Source organism: Acinonyx jubatus, chromosome E3 (genome assembly GCF_027475565.1).
Source record: "Acinonyx jubatus isolate Ajub_Pintada_27869175 chromosome E3, VMU_Ajub_asm_v1.0, whole genome shotgun sequence".
In the NCBI taxonomy this organism is placed as follows: Eukaryota; Metazoa; Chordata; class Mammalia; order Carnivora; family Felidae; genus Acinonyx; species Acinonyx jubatus.
In genome coordinates, this window is record NC_069398.1 from 10209600 (window position 1) to 10232744 (window position 23145).

General features: G+C 39.3%; 1 protein-coding gene across 7 annotated transcripts in view; it reads right to left on the minus strand.

Annotated features, from left to right (window-relative positions):
* Window positions 1-23145, minus strand: part of SMG1 (SMG1 nonsense mediated mRNA decay associated PI3K related kinase) — a 137360-nt gene that overhangs the window by 26809 nt on the left and 87406 nt on the right. For all 7 annotated transcript variants that reach the window (XM_053213536.1, XM_053213537.1, XM_053213538.1 and 4 more), the window contains 19 exons: window positions 22724-22878; window positions 21049-21191; window positions 20702-20903; window positions 17431-17540; window positions 16596-16743; window positions 16063-16222; window positions 15098-15218; window positions 11719-11967; window positions 11119-11403; window positions 8933-9077; window positions 8662-8800; window positions 7479-7709; window positions 7207-7384; window positions 6518-6679; window positions 5764-5981; window positions 5280-5434; window positions 3632-3854; window positions 1500-1746; window positions 867-1096 (listed from right to left, as the gene is read on the minus strand). In XM_053213536.1, the coding sequence (XP_053069511.1) occupies window positions 867-1096; window positions 1500-1746; window positions 3632-3854; window positions 5280-5434; window positions 5764-5981; window positions 6518-6679; window positions 7207-7384; window positions 7479-7709; window positions 8662-8800; window positions 8933-9077; window positions 11119-11403; window positions 11719-11967; window positions 15098-15218; window positions 16063-16222; window positions 16596-16743; window positions 17431-17540; window positions 20702-20903; window positions 21049-21191; window positions 22724-22878 (3501 nt within the window). The remainder of the gene's footprint in view (window positions 1-866; window positions 1097-1499; window positions 1747-3631; window positions 3855-5279; window positions 5435-5763; window positions 5982-6517; window positions 6680-7206; window positions 7385-7478; window positions 7710-8661; window positions 8801-8932; window positions 9078-11118; window positions 11404-11718; window positions 11968-15097; window positions 15219-16062; window positions 16223-16595; window positions 16744-17430; window positions 17541-20701; window positions 20904-21048; window positions 21192-22723; window positions 22879-23145) is intronic.

Below are 23145 nucleotides of genomic sequence, written 5' to 3' on the forward strand. Positions count from 1 at the left end.
TTCTCCCTGTCTCTGCCCCTCTCCCACACGTGTGCGCTCTTGCTCCCTCTCTCAAAATAAACTTCAAATCTATCATTAATGAATGCACACATTTCATTCTTCACTGATCAAGTCATTTAACAACATTCAGACAAATATTTAGGTAGTCCCTAATTCCCATCGCTAATCTACCCCCCAATAATTGTTCTGTAGTCTTCTATGCTTATTTTTTAAACTCGACTCCTTTCAAACTCTTGTTCCTTCCTATACCTAACCTAATTAGATTGTTTTGGCTAGATATGGAATCCTGAAGTTCAGACTAGAAAACTTACCTTGTATGTCTGTAGCACTTGGTACTGTTCCTGGCATATACTCAACACTCAGGTACTTAGCTACAATTAATGCTAAATTGAATCCCTAGTCTAAATCAAAATCATAAATTTCCCAGTCACAAAATCACATAATTAACCCTAAATATAAAGTTGTTTATTATTTACATCCTTAATTTAAAAGAACCTGGGTTTCCAAGTTGTTTCTTATTATAAGTTTAACTTAAAAGACCCTAGTAAGCCCAATAAAAAAGCATCAAGATGTTAAATATCAACTTACTGAGTGATTAATGACCATACTACCATCCTACCTGCTCCCCCCTGTATTTGTCTAGAACCAGACTGTCAAATGTCACCATTTCTTCCTCTTAAGTTTTTATAAAATGTGCCTCAGAAACACTTTCCCAGATACCTTAAATCTATTCTGTAACATATAAACTTTCCAAAACACTCAAGAACAGTAGCCTGTAAGCATTTCACACAGAACAAGAAAGAGACTAATATGCTTTTTTATGTATATTCAAATAAAAGTATATGCATATTTGAGTTTTAATCAACCTTCTGTGCTTGTAAGGCGGCCTCCCGTTGTTGCCATCGTTTGTAAAGACCAAATAAAGGTGTGGCTCCATCCACCCACTGGATTAGTCCTGATCGTGTTCCTAGCGGTGTTACAGAATAGTGTCGGGCATGGAAACGGGGCGTTTCCTGGCGATTGATTGTAGCAAACATGGTATTCACAATAGACAGGAATTGCATTATTCTCTCATCCAGATGTAAATCTTCCAATCCTATGGAAACAAAAGTTAAAGTAGCTAGAGTGGTGACCACATGGGTGTAAAGTGCAATGGGGTGGAGGGGCATGGGGGCTTACAAACACACACTTTTGTGTTTCTTCTCAGTTAACAGAAGCAGTCAAAAACTGAGAGCCAAAGAAGCACAATGACAACATTAGAGAACATTCCATTTAGTCACAAGGTATCAAGACACTAGCATTATTAGCTGCACCTCATTTCTGCTTATATAAGTTCTTAAGCAAAGAGACAGTAGGAAATGGAAAAATCTTACTACACAGCCTCCAACCACTGCTATTCAAAATCACGGCCAGGCTATTCACCTGAAACAATCCTCTCCCATCACATTTCACACACAAAATCAGATTAATCAGATTAATGCTCTTCTTTTAAATCCCACCTTTGAAAAGGTAAGGATAGCTTTTCCCATCTGACCCCAGAAAGAGAAGTTTCTTTGGCTTGGTTTTGGTAGGTAAGATGGTGATGGTTCCGCCCACACTGTGGATTGTGACAGTGTCTCTAGCTGACACCTCTCCAGGAAGAGCAATTTCAGTGTTAGTCATGGCAGCCAGCCAGGGGCTGATTTCTTCAAGACGCAAGATGTAACTTGCACGTTTCTGTGCTCTCTGTTGCAAACTCAGCATTATCTATATTTAGGAGATGGGGAAAAACAAGTTCATGTTATCATTATAGCACTTATTTTCTTCCACATTCAACTGGCATAAAAGTAAACTTAACATACCAACACAGATACTTCTTATTGTAGTGCCTATACGTATTTGACATTATGTATTTGGGCATCCTGAGAAGGGAAACAGTGGTGTGCGGATGTGACCTAGGTGATTTTTACTTTGTTCAGACCAACTTCTCTGTCCAAACAAGCAATGAAATCCCAGCAGATGGAAAGAAAGCACTAATTCAGCAGCAAAATTCAGAGCTTCTAACAAGCTAATCCCCCCACTGTTAAGCTATGTTTGATCAGTGCCAAAACAAATCAATTAAGTCCTCACAATAGAGCAGATGTAACTGACAGCTGTTGGCTATCAAATAGATACACTGTTAGAGCTCTGACCACTTAAAGTATGTAGAATAACACCACAACCCCCTCTAATAATTTGCAGGGAGTGAATAGCATATGTAGATGTATCCCTACTTGCAGCTAACTCAATAATGTGCACCTGAATTAATGAACTCTGGATTCTGCTTTCATGTGAAAAATGTGTAATCAATCCTTAGCGAGCTTTGTTCCATAAAAGGAAAAATACAACTGGGAACACCCCAAGTATCCATGACAGGACAATGGATACACTGTGGCATTTTCCCATATTAAATCAATGTTCACCTGCATACAAAATATGGATGGACCATTAAAAAAAAAGAAAAAAAAACCCAATGCTAATCTATCAATTATGGAAGTAATAAAAACATACATGCATACACACACACATACACCATGTATACACACACACACATATACATACATACATACTGGTATACTGTATATAACCTCATTTATATTAAGTTAAAAACATCCTTTAGAAACGCATCAGTAAATAAAAACTATTTTTTAAAGTATTCTTCCTATCTCTTCCTCTGGTTTTCTTGGTTAATTTATTGACAAGGAGACACAGAAGCAAGGAACTGCTAATGGAACACAAGCAAACAAGTTTGGCTGGGCCACACACACAATGAACTTCAGTCTTCATGTTAGCCCTCTAGCCTTGTGCTTCTAGCTTACGTCCTATGAATTTAGCAAGTACTCTAGTTTCCTCTAGATTGCACTTACTCATTAAAGTCAGGTGGACTTTCTTTCTACACTATCTTTTAATAGTTTTCTCATTGCTAAAGTTAAGTAAGGAAATTAGGAGTAAGGTAAGGGATAGAGAAAGAGAGAAGGAAAGAAAGAAAAAGCTACAACATGATAAATGTTCTCCTAAAATAATGGTGCTGTTGCTGTACCAGGTCAAAGAAAATACACAATTAAGGGGACCAAAACATAAAAGACAGGATTCTCAAATATTTAAAAACGCTAATCATCCCCAAGTAGCCCATGCAGAACCGATTTCAAAACAGTTACTTATAAAAATTGATGTTGTTCCATGTGAACATTTTGTCTGTTATAAATATTTAATAACAAAAAAAGAGAGGAATATTCAATACCCACCCCAAAGAAAACTATATAGGTACAAGGTTAAATTTTATAATCTTTATGAAGACAATAAAGCAAGCAATCAATATTTAGTTCGAGGCCAGACCTCTTCCTTGGTTAATTTTTTACAGTATGTTCTTCCTTAGTGTGAACCCTCTACAGATAAAAGTTTGCTGCCCTAGGCCCACTCACCGCCAAATTCTCAAAATAAAGAAAACACCTTTCTTTCTCCATATTCCTTATAAGCAACTGGTCATAGGTTGCCTTCTAGGGGCCTACAAAAGTCTTCTCTCACATTGCAGGTAAGGAGAGTCCCCATATTTAAATTCTGTATCTCATACGGAATTTCCCATTCTAGTAGCATTCTTGAGATTTTTCTGTACCTCTTTAAAGGGAATCCAGCTGCTTCCAGGCTTTGCGGGATTGGAGGGTGTCTTCAGTTTTTCAAGAGCATTTTCAATTGCTTCACCATAGTTATCCTGAAACCACTTTTCATGAGGTGTCTCCGCAGGGGCCGCGGTGATGCTCCTCACATGCTCCAACGCGAACACAATGGGCTTCATCAAAGCCGTGTGCTTTTCCCGCATGATAGCAATTTTCTCTTCTCTGGCCAGGGAGGCATAAAGAGTTTTACAAACATGGAACAGTTTAAATGCATCAAGTGCAAGTAAATACTATCAGAGAGTAAGCTAAATAAATAAAATACTGGCAAAATAACTTACTAACACAGCACTGTAAAATATCCAGCACATGAAAGAGGAAGCTTTTTTCAACAACTGGTACTGGGAACACTGGACATCCACTTGCAAAAGAATGAAGCCAGACCCTTACCTTCCTTATACGACATGCGAAAAAATAACTCAAAATGGATCAAAGACCTTAAGAGCTAAGACTTTAAAACTCTTAGGAAAAAAAATGTAGAGGAAAGGCTTCTGGCCGCTGGATTTGGCAACAATTTCTCAACAAAAGGCAAAACAGAAAAACCGGGCTACTATATCAAACTCCACTTACGTGCATCAAAAGATACTATTAAGACACTGAAAAGAACGCGCAAAAGGGGAGAAAATATTTGCAAATCATACATGTGAAAGGGGGTTAATATTGAGAATTACAGAGAGAACTCCTAAAATGACAAAAAAAATTCCCAACAACCCAAATTCAAAACTGAGCAAAAGATTTAAATAGACATTTCTCCAAAGAAGCTATTCAAATGATCAAAAGGCACATGAAAAGAGGCTCAACATCACTAGTCGTTAGGGAGATGCAAGTCAAAACCACAAGCAGATACCACTTCACACCCGTCAGGATGGCTACTATATAAAAAAACAAGAAATGACAAATATTGGCAAGTATGCAGAGAAACTGGAACTCTTGAGCACTTGTGGCAGGAACGTAAAGTGATGCAGGAAAACAGCACCAGTTCCTCTGGTGGTTCCTCTGTAATTCAAACATAGAGTAACAATATGACCCAGGCAAATCCATCGGATCATACACAAAATAACTGAAAACGGAGTCCAACAGATACTTGCACACTGATGTTCACCAAAAAGCAACCCAAATGTCCACTGAGAGATGATGGCATGAACTAAATGAGGTATATCCATACAATGGAATATTATTCGGCGATAAAAGGAAATTCTCACATATGCCACAACATGGATGAACCTCCAAACATGCGAAGTGAAACACGCCAGGCACAAAAGGACAAATACCTTTGATTCCACTTACAAGAGGTACTCAGAGGAGTCAAATTCAGAGACAAAAAGTAGAATAGTGGTAAAGAGGGGCTAGGGTTAAGAAGCCATGGAAGGTTAGTGTTTAATGAGTACAGAGCTTATGTTTGGGATGAATAAGTCCTGGAAATGAACAGGAGTGATAGTTGCACAACACTGGACACACGCTTACTGTGACTGAATTACACTTAAAACTGGTTAAAATAACAAACTTTATGTCTTGTGTATTTTACGTTACAATCGGGGAGGGGGGCAGGGAGCGAATTTGTTTTCAGAGTAAAAGCGTATGAAAACGTACTTGCGTAAGGTGTTGTTGTTCTGGACTCTCTTCACCTCATCTTCCAGCTGCTGGATTCGTCTCAGGACATACATATGTTGCTGTAACAGAACTCCCAACCAGAGCTCGTCCCAGAGAACAGTGACCCTGCGCAGCTCAGCCACAAGCATCTGAACCTGCGACACATGGTACATCCAAATACGCTCAGCTACAAGTCCACACACCCAGCACAGTTCTGCAAACACTAGGAATTACAAGTTCACTGTGTGCATCTTTGATTCATTCTACGAGCAGAGAACCTTGATTAGTGATTCTATCAATACTGATTTATAAAACCGGTACTGACTTGTAAAAGCTCATTTAGAGTAAAAACTCTAAAGGTTTTTTTGTTCTTCAAACACTGTTTCCATGACAGTGTTTATGGATGGGTTCTAGGTTGTTTTATGGGGAGGGAGAGAATATAATAAAAGCTGTTTTAAAACATATGAATTGTGCTTTTCTGTACCTGTAACACCATGGTTGGGTTTGCAGAGGACAGTTTATCGACAATTTTGCTGTAGCAATCCTGCATCATGGCCTGGTCTTCATTTAATCCACTTTTAGGTTCATCCTTGTTGCTATCCTGAGAGGCAGGAGGACTTCCTCCCTCACATTCAGAAACCAGCAATTCTTCTCCTTGAATATTGCCAAGTAAAGTTGGAATTGCAGAGGAAAACTTATTTCCTATGAGAAAATGCAAGAATAAGGTACACTTTGGAAGTTTCTCCTATGCGCATATGTTAAGAAAAGCATCAGTAATCTATTTGACTCCAAGGGCACTCACTTTAATTTGCCTTCTGTGCATTAAAATGACCAAAAATCATGGATCTTCTGCCTTGTATTTATTAATATTATAAGCAAATAAAAGATAAATGAAAAAATAAATGAGCCTCAGCACACAAAGCTTTCTCACAGCCAGAGCCCTCTGTGCTTGGTTTCCTCCTTATCCACCATTTACTCAGCTCATCAGGGAACCTGATTTCTCCAAGCCTGAATGGGTTACTGTAAGGCTGAAGGTCGCATGTAAAGAACATGCCCCACTGTGGGACTCAGCAGTTACTATCTCAATAAACCGTAATTATTATTAGTATTATTTATTCTCAAAAAAAGTACGAACTCCCCAACGCTGTAACATAAAGCTCAAAAAGTTTACCTAACAGACATTCCTTGCAAAAGACTTCATATTTAGAGCAGAGTAGCAGTGTTTTAATATTCCATACCTGAAGCCTGTGATTCAGTACTAAGTGATATGGTGCCCACTATTGCAGGGTACAGTATGAGATGTGGGGAATCTTGAGCCACTCGGCAGAGGAGGTTACAAATACTCTGGCGAACATATACTTCAGGATGGTTTAAGCGCGAGAAAAGCTGTGGAATAATTCCTTCAGGATAAGAAGAAAGAAAGATACTTTAAAGTTATTAAAAACTGTCAACACAGTAGATGCAAATGTGTAAAACCTGACATATGTCAGCATCAGTTCTAAGAGCCTCAAATTCCTCTCTGTATTAATAACAAAGAACCCTAACAAGAGCTCCTGATTTGCACATTTGGTTAGGGTACAGAGCAATTCAACAATGTTCTGGCCAAATGTATTTTCTAAGAATGCCTGTAAAAGACAGACACAGATCATTTTTTAACACCCGGCATATAAAATGTTTTTAAAAGTTATTTTCACCAGGATCTCCAAAATTCATCTTGCATGCATAAAGCTCCTGCCTCTCAGCCTTCTAGTTCTCTGAAAGGTGGGAGACAAGAACATGTAACGTACAGGTCACATATTCTATCACTAGTGTAGCTACTCTGTAACACATTCGAATAATAAACATGAAGGAACTACCATTTTTTTAAATTGTCTTCTATCTCCTACCCAGAAATAATTTTCCTGAAACATTTTATTTAGACCCTTACCTCTCCATGGAGCAGTAGGTGTTGTTTCCAAGCCACGTTCCAGATACTGCCTAAGCTCGCCGGCATGTTTCACGAGCAATCTGAGCAGGCGCAGGGTGGCCATCACAATCACATCATCAGTGCTCTGCTCTGCTCTGTGACTTAAGTGTAGCCTAGGGTCGTCTTCATCTAAGGGAATCTAAGATAAAAGGCAGAAACAAGAATACCGTTTTCGTCTGCTAGGTGAGAGACGTCGAATACACTTTCTCGGAACAGAACAGTGTGCTACCTACCTGCCCAGCGTTGAGTTTAAGGAAGGTAAAATATGCACTGCAAGACAGCTTGTACAGGCTGAAGATTCGATCTACAACTTTCCTCCACACTTTAATAACTCCTTCTGTTGCACTTTCATCAAGTTCTGAAAGCCACGGGCAGCTTGATATTAACTGACGCCAGATAACATCAACCATGTCGTCTTCCTCGTTATCTTCACCTTCTGTTATCTGAAGCGTTATATCTTCATCCTGAAGAAAATTTGGGCATAAAGTGCTATTGAACACAAACTGAAAAGGGGAAAAAAGGTATATGATTTTCCTATTCTACAAAAGCATTTTTCTCATTGATGAAAAATTCAATTACTTCACACTTAATTTTATACATGCTAAACCAGTATCAATACACTCCTCTGTATGATGTTTTACTAACGTAGCTAATGAAGACGACTCCGGTGTTTTGCACCTTAAACGCTTCCAAATTATAATGTGATGTTCTGCCGGCAGAACATTAAACATAATCTGTTCAGAAGGTTGAGGCTAAATGTTCACAGAATTCACTCTCAACAGACCCTGCTCTCTTCATAGTACTGGGCATGTACAGAACACCAGCTCTGGCAGACAGCGATACATGCTGAAGTCCAGAGCAAGACGAGGTTAGGTTAGCGAATAAAATCCCAACTTTTAAAGTCTGTATCTACTCAGTAGTTGTGACATTCTAGAATTGACAGAACTCTGAGCAGAGAGGGAATAAATCCTACAGCTCGTTTAGTTCACTAGGTTTCAACTCTGGCTGTGAAGTACAATCACCTAGTAAGCTTAAATACGTGCGCACATGTCCCACTCAGCTATCTGGGGTGGTATGCAGGCACTCGTGTAGTTTAAAAAGGTCCCAAGCTAGTGTTAAGAACCTAATTTCTGATCAAAACACCTGAAAGAGAAATTTCATTCCCATAAAACAAACTTCACCTATTTTAATAACAGGACCTTAAAGAAATGATTTCTCAAGAAATTACATTTTTCTTAGAAAAGTATCATAACTCACTTTCATTTTAAAACTCAAAGTTCTGATTTGTAACAAAAACTGCCTAAACCCTATTCAATATTTAATCAAGTATATATATGATCAACCTCCTCGAAATCAATGAATTAAAACAGTGATCCTGACACCATTTCTCCCAACACTACATCATATTTTCCTTGCCTGAATCCCCGCTGGCCGACAGACAGCCTGTCCGAGAATACCATAAATCCTCTCTTTTTCTTCCTCAGTTATAGTGTCTGGAAGCAGATTCTGAACTTCAGATTTTTCTCTAGGCAGCAGACGAACACCTTCTCCCTGACTATAAAAATAAACAAGTCACTAGTTGCAGCTATCAAAACATGCCATGTCAAGTTACCAAAACCCGTCAGCAGACATTTTCTGTCTCTATTTTGCAATGCATTAGCTAAGTTACACATTTTGACATACGTACCTGGCATTGTCAACTACCTTTCTGCCCCACCTATAAGCCCAACTAGCCAATGCTGCCCAGGATTTGGCTACTTCAGGTGCCTGTACTGAAGATAGGTGATACAACTGTCCCAAAATGAAGTCAGGCTCTCCAACTCCAATATGCACTGCCATGATGGACAAAAAAATAAAAATAAAAATAATGAAAGAACTCAGCAACGCTACATTCATAAATTTCTAACGGCACTCCCATTAACATTTTGGGGTTTTATTATCTGTAAGCTATCAGTAAGTTCCAGAATATTACAGTGCAAAATTTGACAAAGGAACACATTTCCTACTATGCTTTTTGAAAAGGCTAATAAATTGAAATCAACCACTCAGCTTCCCAAGTCGGCTTAAATTATCACCCTGTAAACCACATAAATATCTTTCACGACACTTTACATAAAAACAGTTCAGGTGTAAATTATGCAAAGAGCCTAAATGTCCATCAACTGACGAATGGATAAAAAAAATTGTGGTTTATATACACAATGGAGTACTACATGGCAATGAGAAAGAGTGAAATATGGCCCTTTGTAGCAACATGGATGGAACTAGAGACTGTTATGCTAAGTGAAATAAACCATACAGAGACAGACAGATACCATATGGTTTCACTCTTATGTGGATCCTGAGAAACTTAACAGAAACCCATGGGGGGGGGGGGTGGGGAAGGAAAAAAAAAAAAAAAAAAGAGGTTAGAGTGGAAGAGAGCCAAAGCATAAGAGACTGTTAAAAACTGAGAACAAACTGAGGGTTGATGGGGGGTGGGAGAGAGGGGAGGGTGGGCACCTTTTGGGATGAGCACTGGGTGTTGTATGGAAACCAATTTGACAATAAACTTCATATATTGGAAAAAAAAAACAGTTCAGGTGTCAGATGTGTTGTGCAATGTCTTGAATTATGGATATGACTGGTTACTTCCTTATGATTAGATTAAGCTGAAGCATTCTGGGAAAAGTAATACATAGGTGATAAGTATACAATCTCATTCAATCAGAAATTCATGAAGTAAATGTCTTTATCCACAGTTCAGAAGTAAAGAAATCACCTGCTAGAATGTCATATGCCAATGTAAGATTTTTTTTTTTCAACGTTTATTTATTTTTGGGACAGAGAGAGACAGAGCATGAACGGGGGAGGGGCAGAGAGAGAGGGAGACACAGAATCAGAAACAGGCTCCAGGCTCCGAGCCATCAGCCCAGAGCCGGACGCGGGGCTCGAACTCACGGACCGCGAGATCGTGACCTGGCTGAAGTCGGACGCTTAACCGACTGCGCCACCCAGGCGCCCCAACCAATGTAAGATTTATAATAGTCACCAGACATATCCCTTATATCAAGACTATATAATATACAGGTGAGAATGATTTCATAAGACCAATGTAAGAAATCAAAGTCCTACACTTCATAACAACAATAATGAAAGTATATTCTCATGCTTTGGCAAAGAGGTTAATTATCTCCCACTCTGTAAAACATGGACAACGGTACCTACCATAACAGGCTCTCCAACACTGAATTAACTACCCTATTTGTCAAGTACCCTATTATTAGCACTAGTGTCAAAATGTGAAACTTTCATCTTTCAGTAGTTTCTGTGCTCTATCACCCAAGGAGACCACAGGGTACTATTATCTGTCTTTGTTGCTCCTTCTAGTGTGTGGTGACATTTAGCTTTCTGGGGCAGGGCCATCTTGCCAGCAAAAACATCTAAGTGCATAAAAGCACCGTGGTTAGGGAAGGCCTGGTGGGCAGAGTTTTAAGTGACTTGCACGGCAGCATTAGGTACTACAGAAATGTGTTTTACTTACTTCCAGGCAGTAAAATACGCTAAATTTCCACAGAAACAATTTCTGTGGCAAATTACAGCCAGTATAACATTGTAAACTTTAAAACAGGGAGAAATAACTTCTAAAATTAATATTTAAAAAAAATTTTTTTAACATTCATTCATTTTTTGAGGGACAGAGAGACAGCACAAGCAGGGGAGAATCCAAAGCAGGCTCCAGGCTCTGAGCTGTCAGCACAGAGCCCGGTGTGGGGCTTGACCTCATGAAACACGAGATCATGACCTGAGCCAAAGTCGGACGCTTAACTGACTGAGCCACCCAGGCACCCCTAAAATTAATATTTTAAAGCTAGTAAAATAAAGATATCCTACCTGTAGATTCGCTCTCTATCCGAGGATATTCTTCTTCCATCGTATTAACAGATGGCAGTTCTATTAAAGCTAGTATGTTTTTAGACAAAGTAGAAAGACCTGTGAAGTTTTGCTGTTGCTGAGCTCTATAAACCTGTTTCAGCTGCCCTGAAATTTCTTTCCATTCTGCCTGGATCCATTTAGCTAGTGTCAGAATGGACTTGGCAACCGCATATTCAGCTTTGGCAGACTTGCAGAAAGATATGGCACAAGAACTCAACATTTCCATTGCGTGTGTTGACTGGCCTACAGAAAACCAAAAATCAGACCTTAGCTTTATATGCAAACGATTAACAGTATTTCAGGGTAAAGTGACAATGTAAATTCAGTGGTAATCAATGATCTCCAGAAACATTTCTTACTTGAATACACCAAAATTACCTCTTTTAAAAGCCCCAAATTATAGAGATAAGTCAATTACAGGTAATTTATTATTCAGGACACAAATGTTGTGCCACAGCTGAAAAAACCCCAACTTTTATTGCCTTACATCATACACATTAACATTCATACACATGATTTTTATTTTGTCATATACTAACCACAGTTCATTTTACTAACCTGCTGTATACAGCAATTTGGTTTTTTCAATGTCAAGTTCAGGCCCCCATTTTTCATCCACTTGACCTTGAGTTGATAGTTTTTTAAAATGCTGGACTAAATCCTGAGCAGTGGTAGTCTTTCCCAGCTGAACCTCACTACACTGTGCCAGCAGTCTTGTTGCAAGTGACACATTCCCTCGTTTTCTAGCAAATTTTGCTGCTGTTAGACCTAATTCCATCAGATGGCTTCTAATTGGAACTGTTTGTTCTGGAGAGAGAAGAAAACGTTTCATTAGTCCTTGATGGGTCTAGTCGCAGACTGCACGGAAACATGGCCAAAAATTCTTCCCCAACTATTTATTTTCCCTTCCCTACCACCTCCTTAAATCAAGATAACTCATTTTTCACCATCTTTAAATCCCTAGCAGCTAGCATGGTGCTTGGCATACAACAGACAATAAATGTTTATTGGAATAAATGTATACAATGAAGCTGACAAAAGTAAAAATGATTTACTCTAAGAGATCGGCTTTTCAGTTTCTAGATCTTTTTAGTAAAGGGCTCAGGCCAAAGAGTGGGAAGTGAGAGTAAAGCTAGACCATCCTCCTTCATGTAGAAGTACCCTCTGCCCTTTTATCACGCCATTCTCTCCGAGTTTACTCCTACCTTTCTGATGAACCCTCAGTCTCCTTCCTCTCTACTACCCATCCATTAAAACTGATGTTCCTAGGGGTCGATCCTAGGCTTTCTACTCTTCTTACTCTGCATATTCTCCCTGGACAATATCATTTGCTTCTGTAGTTTCAATTACCATGCAAATGCTGATGACTGTGGAGTCTTCATCTTGAGCCCAGACCTGACATCTGAGTCCCACCTGCCTACCAGTTCACCTACAGTCAGGCATTTCAAGGGTACTTCAAATTGTGTCAAGTTAAATCCATTTTCTGCCACCCTCCAAACACTCTACTTCCTTCTCCTGTTTTTCCTTTCTTGAGGAACATAATCAACCTGGCTGCCTGAGCAGATGCCTGGCAGCCGTCACAGGACTTCACTTTCAGCCCTCCTATGACATCTACTTTTTGTCTATCCCTATCACACTACCTTGGTTACCTTTAGCAGGGACTTTAGCCTAATGGGTCCCTCTGCCCCCAGTCTTCTCCTCTTCTAGTCCATTCTCCAACCTGCAACTGAAGTCATCTTATACAAAGATAAATCTGAACACTTAACTTCCCTCTGAAGGCTTCCCACCGCCCAGACAAAATCCCAACTCCTGAATTTATCTTGAAAGGCACTGATGCCTTACATTTCATTCCAATCTCAGTCTCCTTCAGCTTCCTCTCTTCCCATTCTCCCTTAGGCAAACTGAGTCACCTAAGAATCTTTCATTATTGCCACTGGCCTTCCCATGTTTTTTCCAGCCAAATGGCCCACCACCTTCCTTCTCATCTCTACCTCCCTCAGGTATCAGATTAAATGTTACTTCTTCCCCAAATCCTTTTCCGACTGATTCTTAGGATTAAATCGGTGCTCTTGTTTTATGTTCTTTCAGCACCATGTACGTGCACTTCCATTCAGCACACCACTGCTGTTCCTTGTACGACGTCAGTTTTCCCTGCTAGACTCTAGAATCCCTTTGGTCTTAGGAATGCAGAAAACAGTCTTGTTCACCATTACATCCCAACTTCGAGCACAATACCTGGCACAAAGCACACTTGCCGAAGAAAAAAAGGCAAGGTGGAGTGGAGTTTTGTCTCAAATATAACCGCTGAGTTACTGACTTTTTATTCCCAATTTTAAAACTTGTTCAATATGGGAAGGATGAGAAAGAAGATGATATTTGTAGTCCTACTATATGCCATGCTCTGCATCAGGGCTTTTATATGCCTTATCTCATCTCCCATAATCCTTACAAGAATCTCCTCAGCAAGGCAATACCCAGAACTGAAAGGGAATGTGACTCAGAAGTTTAATGACTTGCCCTAAGGTCCTTCCATTTGCAAAAGTTGGGCTAACGATCCAACCCAAATATATACAGCACTGAGAGTCCAGGAGAGTCGCAGTTCCCAGTAATCACTCTGCAATGCGAGTCCACACCCCAGCATTACCTTACTTGAAATTATTATTTTTTTTAATGTTTGTTTATTTTGAGAGAGGGAGAGAAAGAAAGCGCACATGGGCGTGCCAGTTGGGGAGGCAAAGAGAGAAGGGGAGAGAGAGAATCCCAAGCAAGCTTTGTGCTGTCAGTGTAGAGCCCTGACACGGGGCTTGATCTCACAAACCGTGAGATCATGGCCTGAGCCAAAATCAAGAGTTGGGAGCTTAACTGAATGAGCCACCCAGGTCCCCCTGAAATTTAATACTCAAATGTATTCAGTAATCTTAGCTACTGCAATTTTCAACTACAATTCTACAGAATTCTGGCAACTTTTCCATTTTCAAGCAATAAATTGCTAACACCCTTTTAACATAAGAGACGTTTCTTTCTTAAAAATGAGATCTACTAATATTTATACAAATACTAATTGTCAACTCATTTGGAGTGTTTAAAACTTAACATCCACAGTCCATTATATCTGACAAAGAATTCATATCCAGAACAAATAAACAAGTTTATGACTTGACTAAAAATGGACAAGATTTAAACACTTTAAAAAGTAAGATACGTGGTCACAATGCAAATGAAGAGGCTCAATCTCATTAATCATCAGGAAAATGCAAACAAAACCGCAATGAAATACTACTATACACTGGTGCCAGGTGACTAAAATTAAAGACCAACACCACCAAAGATAGAGACACAAGAAGAAATGTAAAATGTACAAACACGTTCTAAGAACTCGCCAACTTATTTTTAACGTTGAACCATTACGACCCAACAATTTCACTAACAGGCATTTACTCAAGAGAAACACAAATGTATGTCCACCCAGAGACCTGTACACGAATTTCACTGCGGCTCTACACATAATAGCCCACATTTTAAAACAACTCCAGGATCTATCCAAAGAACCAGATAAATTATGGTGCATCCATCAAATGGACACTACTCAACAACACAAAGGATCACACTACTGATACACGCAACACAGGTGAACCTTGAAAATAAAGTGCCGAAAAGAACCCAGACACAACAGAGTTGTATGATCCCATTTATACAAAACTTTAGTTAAGACAGGTCTAATCTACAGTGACAGGAAACAAATCAGCACTTGCCCAGGACAGGACACATGGGAGAGGCGACTGGGTAGAGGCATAAGAAAAACTTTTTGCAGTGATATAAATGTTCTAGATCTTGAACGAACTGGTGGTAAAGATCTGTCAAAACTCACGGATCTGTACATGCCAAACGTGTAAATTATATCTCAATCAAAGCTATTAAAAAAATCCAAGCTAATTACCTTTTATCTTCTCCAACAACTGACTCTGGTACATGGTATATCTTAAGGCCTGCATCCACGGCCTCACATCATGCTGTTTACATGAACGCAGAGCTTCACTGAAGAGTGGAATAAGACAATCCTGCCAGAGAAAAACCAAAACTACTTAATGCAAACAGACTCCATGCATGTTTGTAGACCGAGTTAACCTGCATCCCCTTAAACCAACTACTCAGCTCTACTTGTCTATTCAACTCCCCCCTTTCTTCATTTTATCTTCTAATCACAAGAGGAAAAGAAACAGTCTAAGATAAATCTTTGCTTTGCCTTAAAAAGAAAGAAAAAATCAAGTCCAATTTATCAATAAAGCACATTTTTATAAAAATAAACACAAGCATATTAACTATAAAACAGAAGTTAGATTACAGAGAAACATAAAACTACTACTTTATTAGCAGATTCTCAAAGATTCTAATTCCCTTGGGAAGGGCCCATCTTTGGTTAAACTGTCCCCTATCTGGAAGGATGGGGTGTCTTTTTTTTTTTTTTTTTTTTAAAGTATGTTCTTCATCCAACATGGAGCTTGAACTCAAGACCCGAGATCAAATGCTCTACCACCTAGCCAGCCAGGCACCTTGCGGGTATCTTCGCTAATCAAATCTAAAATTTGTAACACCTGTCAAACGGAAATATATTTACACACACTCTCTTCTTCCAAAGACAAACAAACAAAAGAAAAAATTAAGCAATTAGCCGTCCTTAAAACTCTCTATCTTTACTTCCTCCATCTGCCTCATACACTTCTCAAATGAAAATGTGCCTGAAAATGGCATTTTGGATTTCTGTATTTACTACCTTGTCCAACAAATGCTACAAATGCTATTTTAAAAATTAAAAAAAAAATTTTTTTTCAAAGAAATCTTTTTCTACACAAATGCCTATTAATGTTCACAAAAATATCCTGATAAAAATACACACATACACACCTCTGTTGAAAGTCTGTTAGAAACTGTGTTCTCCAGAGCAGAAGAGCAATACAGCTGTAAGGTACTTAGAACTGGCAGAGACTGTGAAACCGTTAAAGTAGAAAGTCTCAGGGGTCCAATAGCTATGCGGGAGGTTTGCTTCAAGTACTTTACCACATTTCTGAAACAAAATATATACTGTTAATTAACAAATGAGATTTTCCAGCCGGTAATCACTGAAGAGATAAGGCAGTTTGATAAGATGCTACCACAGTGGCATCCAAAGAGGGGAAAGGAAGAAGAGCTGTCTGCCCTTTAGTAAAATGACACAAGCAAGTCGAGACATGCTTCTGTGGATTTCTACAGTTTATTTAGTTTCAACCTCTATATATGCTGGCAAGGGGCACTCACGTTTCATGCGACTTCTACAACGAAAACGAAGCTATCATGACTAACTAGCATTGTAGTGAACTGTTAAGTGATTCATCGCCAAGTACGTACATTCACCATATGGTACACACAGTGCACATTAACCTCCTTCGGATTAAACTTACTCAGTTATGGACTGCCACTTCTGGTCTTGTTCTATATGGTTTAGAGCAGTTGCCAAACAAACAGAACTTCGCAACAACTGAACCTCAATCGATTTCTGAAGTTCCTTTGGATCTGGGCTTAACATGTTAGGAAGCAGTTTTTTCATATCTACAGAGAAGTTAAATAAATTCTGTTAAGTTGTTTTTAACGTGTTAAGAATGATAAGACATTTTAACAGTATTAAAAAGTTATCACTGATGAATACATTCTTTCGTATTTAAGCTCAGCCAGCTGAACACTATGATGAAGCATTTCTGAGAGCTATATAAAAGTCACAGTCTGCATTCAAATTATATCTCACACCCACCCGAATCAGCTGATTTCCCAAGTTCGAAAATCAATAAACCAACATATGCTACATTTTAAAGGGGCAAATCTACACCTATTTTGCAAACCTTACTGAATTCGGCAAAGCAGTGCTAACACACAAAGTACTCACAATACTAATTTTAGTGTAGTATTTTACAGAATGTGCCAGTTGGGGTAAAGAAATTAACGAACCACATTAAGACGCTAAGAAAAATATTTAGCTTAAACACTGAACTTTTTCAAACGTGGCCAGATAAATCTCCAAGTCTTATGACAGTCTTTTTAAGTTAGATTAACTTTAATTAAACTGTTTCCATTTGCCAAATCAAATGTAAGTAAAACAGCCCTACAAATGTTCCTTCGCATGGGACTCTGCCCCAAAATAAATGTACAAAAACCTCCCGTTTTTCCAGTAAAATACTAAGCCAAATATTTTGGGCAACTTGTCCATAAAATACCTAATTTTAAGATTATTATCTCAAATACCTATTTTCTCTTTTGATCCTCCAGCAAGTAGATTGACATTTTCTCCTGGTAACAATTCTAACTGCTCAGTACATTCAACAAATTCTCCAGATTCAAAACTGCTTAGTGATCTGTAATTAAAACATCAGTTAGCTTACATCACACCCTATCCAGCCTGTGCAATCATTCAAAAGAAAGGCAGAACAAATTCTGGAAAAAGCCCAGTTACACAGCATTCTTTTGGTGAAGTTCCTTCTACATAGGCCATCATTTTATTTCTATTTTGAAGATGGGACTACCAACTTAATTAGCACTAAAACTGGAGTGGCAAACCGGAAAGCCACAACTATAGACATTCAGTTTAGCACGCTCACCTGTCCTCTTTTTGTAGTCTGTTATCCTCCGGGCCCATCCAACAAACTGACAGACCGCTGCAGGGCAATGGCAACATCTGATTCTCCCCAAGCTACTTCTCAGTTCCCTACGCGACCCCATTCCCTACGTAAAGCCTAAGCCCCTGGAGGGCTCCTGTCCTACTATCTCAGGGCTCCATCCTCGTCCTGCCTCCTTTCACTGCTGGCCATCCTCCCTCTCTCCCTTCTCCAACGTGTCTCACGGAACCTGTTTCTCTTCTTTCAGAGAATTCTTCCTTTCCATCTCCTCACCTTATGTGAAAATGGTGGCACCTCTGAAACCCCTTTAGTCCTGCAGCATCCATGTGAGGAGAGGCCCTCTCCTAGCTCCTTCCTGCTACTTTCAGATCACTCACTCTGTTCCCATTCCTACTACAGCTGATTTCCAACCAAGAAGATGACTTGGTTTCTCATCTCTTTCTATTCTATTAATCTCTCATCTTTTCCTGTCCCTCTCACTGTGTCACCTGCCTTACAACTCAGCTTGAAGCCAGCACTGGAAATATGACATCAATAACTGCACCTGCCTCTACTGTATAAGCTCCAAGCCTGGATTAAGGTAAATGCCAGCTTCTCACGTAAGCTCTAACTGAAGAACTGTCGAGGTTTGGTGACAGCACCCTGATCATTCCGGCCACTACTGGATCTGAGTCCTCTCCAGGGGCAGGTTCCCGTGTCCCTCCCCACTATTCTCTACAATGCCCTCACACTGTCAGCTAATGATGGACTCCTCGAAAAAAAAAAAACATAAAACAAACAAAAAGCCCAACCATCTATCCTCTACCCTTTCATTTCCTCTCCCCTTACCTCTAATCCACCATCTATCCACTCCCAAAACAGTCTATATCCAACTTCCGCTGCTTTCCTTGAGGCACAAAAAAAGTAGGGCTCAGTTGATCCTTCAATGTTATTTATCCTGTTTCTTAAACCTCTGCTTTCCTGTCACTCTTTCCCGTGAACTTGAAAGAACACTAAAACTCTCCAATATTTCAGGTAACTACACAACATTCTCCTCCAGCCACAGCCTCCTCCTCTCCTTGACTTCAGGAAAAACTCACCACCCAAGTAACCTAACTAAAGCTTTTGATTTTCAACTTTCTCCACCACCCAATAGTACTACTCAACCCAGCTGCTTCTCGTGATCTCTCTCTACAAAGCTCTTCTTGCTTGTCATCTCTGGAGCTTCTGACAAGACTGACTATTCCAGTCTGCTTCTCCTACATCTTGGACTTTTCTCTCCTCAGTGTCTTTCTGTTTTTATCAGTGGCTTCCTCTCCCTTCCTGGAACAAAGATGCTAGTAAGGATTCTGACCTTGGCCTTCTTTCCTTTTCACTCACCCTTCTCCAGAGCTTAATCTGTGATTTCGTGGCTTACAAAGGCTCTGGAGTATAAAGTGTGAAGAGAAAAAAAATGTCTTTTACTGTCACCTATATGCTAATGAACCCCCGAATCACTCTCTAGCTTAGACTTTTCTCCTTTGTTCCAAATCCAATTCTTAACTGCTTACTACTCTCCTCCGCATGTTTCATATGCACCGTAAAAACACCTCCTGGTTCTCTGTGCTCCTGCTTCAACTAACAGCGTCTGTCCTCCCTCCACCTTTGTCCCACAGATAAATGGTCTACATGCTGCCACCCCTGTCGTCCACCTCCAGTCTCTTCCCAACAGCAGGGGGAACGACTAAGTCAAATCACGACATGCCTCTCCTGTTCAAATCTCACCTAAGATTTTCCATATCACTGGGAGTCAAAGTCCTTCTCCCAGTTCCCCATCTACCCTCTATCCTGATCTCCTATTATTGACTCTGCTTCAGTAATAGTGGCCTCTGGGCCACTTTCTGGGCCATTTCCAGAACACTCAAAGCACATTATTCTTTCATCAGATCTGTTTCCTTAAGTCTTCGCCCAAATGTCATGCTGATGGCATTCCCAACCTTGTCTATCTGCCTGTGTGTCCCTCTAGAAGGGAACTCCTCAAGAGTCGGAATTCATGTTTCATGAGGTGCTACACCCCACTGCCTGGCACATAGTACATGCTCAATGGAAAAATTACCCATTAACCCATTTGCTCCCTAGAAGCTGAGCTCCACAATGGGAAGGACAGCTAACGACTCCTGTGTCCCAACCTCTTGGGGGTACACAAATTTTGATTTAAGAAATTCAGTACATATATTTTGGTTTTTGTTTTTTAATTTTAATATTTATTTAAATAATATCTACACCCAATATGGGACTCGAACTCATGACCCTGAGATCAAGAACTGCATGCTCTACTGACACAGCCAGCCAGGGGCTCCCAGTACCTCCATTTTGAATTAAGGGATTAATAAATGCACAGAGAAACATGGAGATGAAAAGAAAGGGAGTTGATTTTATAAATGTTCATAAACTCTGTCCTCTCAAGAATATTTTTGAGAAGTTCATTTTTTTCTAATGTTTCCTTATTTTTGAGACAGAGCGTGAGCAGGGAAGGGGTAGACAGAGAGGGGGACACAGAATCCAAAGCAGGCTCCGGGCTCCAAGCTGTCAGAACAGAGCCTGACGTGGGGCTTGAGCCCACCAACCGTGAAAAGTCATCAAATGTGACCCTTCCTAAAGCAGTAACAAATTTGCTTCCACTCCTTTTGATTTTAAAATCATAAGCTCTGAGAATGAAGATCAAATGACCGTTTCAACAGTTAACAAGTCTGTTTTCCACCGTATGAGTATCTTCCTCACATCTAACGCTGGTTTCTCGTTGGAGCCATTTTTTGAACAGCAGTATTACTAGAACTTCAAACATGCTGCAGTAGTAGATGGTACCAATTTTAATATTTTTCTGCCACAGAGGCAGACTTTAAGGTTGCTGAAAATTTATTTAGCTGAAAAACAGTCCTTACTTTATGTAGTTGAAATCAGCCTTTAGGTTGAGAGAAGTGCTGCCGGTGCTCTTTTTCAGGTCGTGGATAGCATTCTGCCAGTCCTGCACGGCAGCCCAGTCCGCAATGGAAATGTAACACTCACATGCTTTATTTCCCAAATAATTTATAACCTCGGGGGAAGAGTCCGTTGATTTGGATAGCACAGTTTTCCTGGATTCACCTGAGTAAATGTATTTTATGAAACAGAGAGATCCAGGGAAGTTATAAATATTTTAATGAGCAGAGAAATCTAAACTATACAACAGGATCATTAATACAAACTATCTGAGCGTATACGACTTTTTATTTAAATCCGGGACGCTCACCATTCAGAGAATGTTTGGGGCTGGCACTGTTTCGCCCAGCGTTGGCCAACGTGAGAACGGATTTGTCAAAGCTGGAGACGCAGCAATCGACACCTGTCATGGCACACAGGTGCTCCTGGTACTCCACAGAGGCCTTCTCAAACCTTCAATGCAAATTCAAATAGTCCTTACTTTTAAATTAGCCACAGACTTCATTTCCAAAAAAACTAAAAAAAAAACTTAATCACTCAAATAAACTGAGCAGAGATAACGAATTAATTATTTGGTGTGGGGTGGGGTGCACGAAATTAGATTTTTTCCTCACAACAAATGAAAATAAATGTACACACTATTAAAGTTTTTTTAAAGGCAGTATAAAATAACAGGAAATATTAAGTATCTGATCTCATTATATGCCAAGGCTAAGGAGAAGAACAAGTTTTAAAAAAGAATTCATAAAGTAACAGATACTAATGGCGTAATTTAAAACTTCCAGGTATGAAAAAACACCATAAACATTAAAAACAAATTATAAATCAAGAAATTAGACCGCATCAACAATCCTGCTCTATCAGTATAGCAGGATTTCCTATACTTGACATACCAGTATAGGAAAATATGAGAGGCCACGAAGACAAAAATCTGTTTTTAAAAATCACATATGGTCAATAGAACTTAAGGGGAAAGTTATATTAATCATTACTAAAAACATATAAATTAAAACAAATTATCTTCACTGATGACGGTGGCAGGGTGGTTGTTTCTCAGTGACCCTCACTATTCACAACAGCAAAGGAAAGGGGTTACTCTATCATTAAGGATATAAAATGGAATCTCTTTTCTGTACAATAACTTTGCAACAGTATGTATCATAAGCCTTAAGGTCTGTAGCCTTTCTTCTAGTAAATCAACTTGCAGGAATGAATTCAAAGAAAAGAAACAAAATTATAAGCTATAGCTTACTATGAAGAATTAAGTGCCATGGTACATTAAGATTAGTAAAAAACATCAGAAACAACCTTACTGTCCAAGAATAAGGAAAGTTAAATTATGGTGCACTCACAAAAAATACAACTGCGTCATTAAAAATAACATTGTAGAATATTTAACATGCCAAAATATTTTTTTAAAGGTTACTGAATACACAAAATGATGTGAGTAGCAGAAACACAGCCATTTCTGAGAAACATGGGGAGAAGACTGTATATAAAAGAAAAAAGAACTATAGAGGCACGTACACCAAAACTAACAGTTATCACTAGCAGATGTAATTATGAGTTCTTCTATTTTTCCCACATTTTCCAGACTTGGGAAAACGGACATAAATATACACAGTCTGTTGCAATACATATTCATTGACCTAGAGAATGAGTGCACAGGGCTAATGAGCAAGCCCTCTAGCCATGAAGGACAGTTTGTACCAGACTCTGACAAGAAAGGTTATCAATTATGACGCAAGTAATTGGCAGATCTTATTTTAAGGAGGATTTCTTACTAATCTGTAAGTAAGAAAGGCATCTAAGTTTTGCTGTTAAAGAACAGACTAAAGATGACTCCTAGTAAAGCGATTCACAGCGAGTTTCAATTGCTGAAATTGAACAAAGCTGTTTTAACATTTAACTACAATGTTATCCAGGAATACAGAGGGTTTAAATGTAAAGATATCCCATTACCTATTTCCTACCTTCCAACTTACCTCCCTTCTGCCTGCTGGGCCACTGAATTAATCCAGAGAAGATTCTTGCCAGCAATGGAGGATGACCAGACAGCAATTCCCTGTATGGCTTCAGGACAATGCAGCTCACACAGAGCTTCTACCACCATCATGATGGTTACTTCCAATTCATTCCCCTGGAAGTTCATTCACAACAATTAACCACAGACCTCAATACCATTAAAATTCAAGCATCTACTAAATTTACAACCATTGATCACAACCGAAGCCCATTTAAAAGCACGTGTATTTAACAATTATTTTTACAACATTACATTATTAGCTTAGAATTCTTGAAATTTCACATATACTGTGGCTACAAAAGGTAACTGACACAAGCTTAACAGCAGATGGTGTCAGGCTTTACAAAGTAAAAAAAAAGTTACCCAAATTTAAACTGTGCT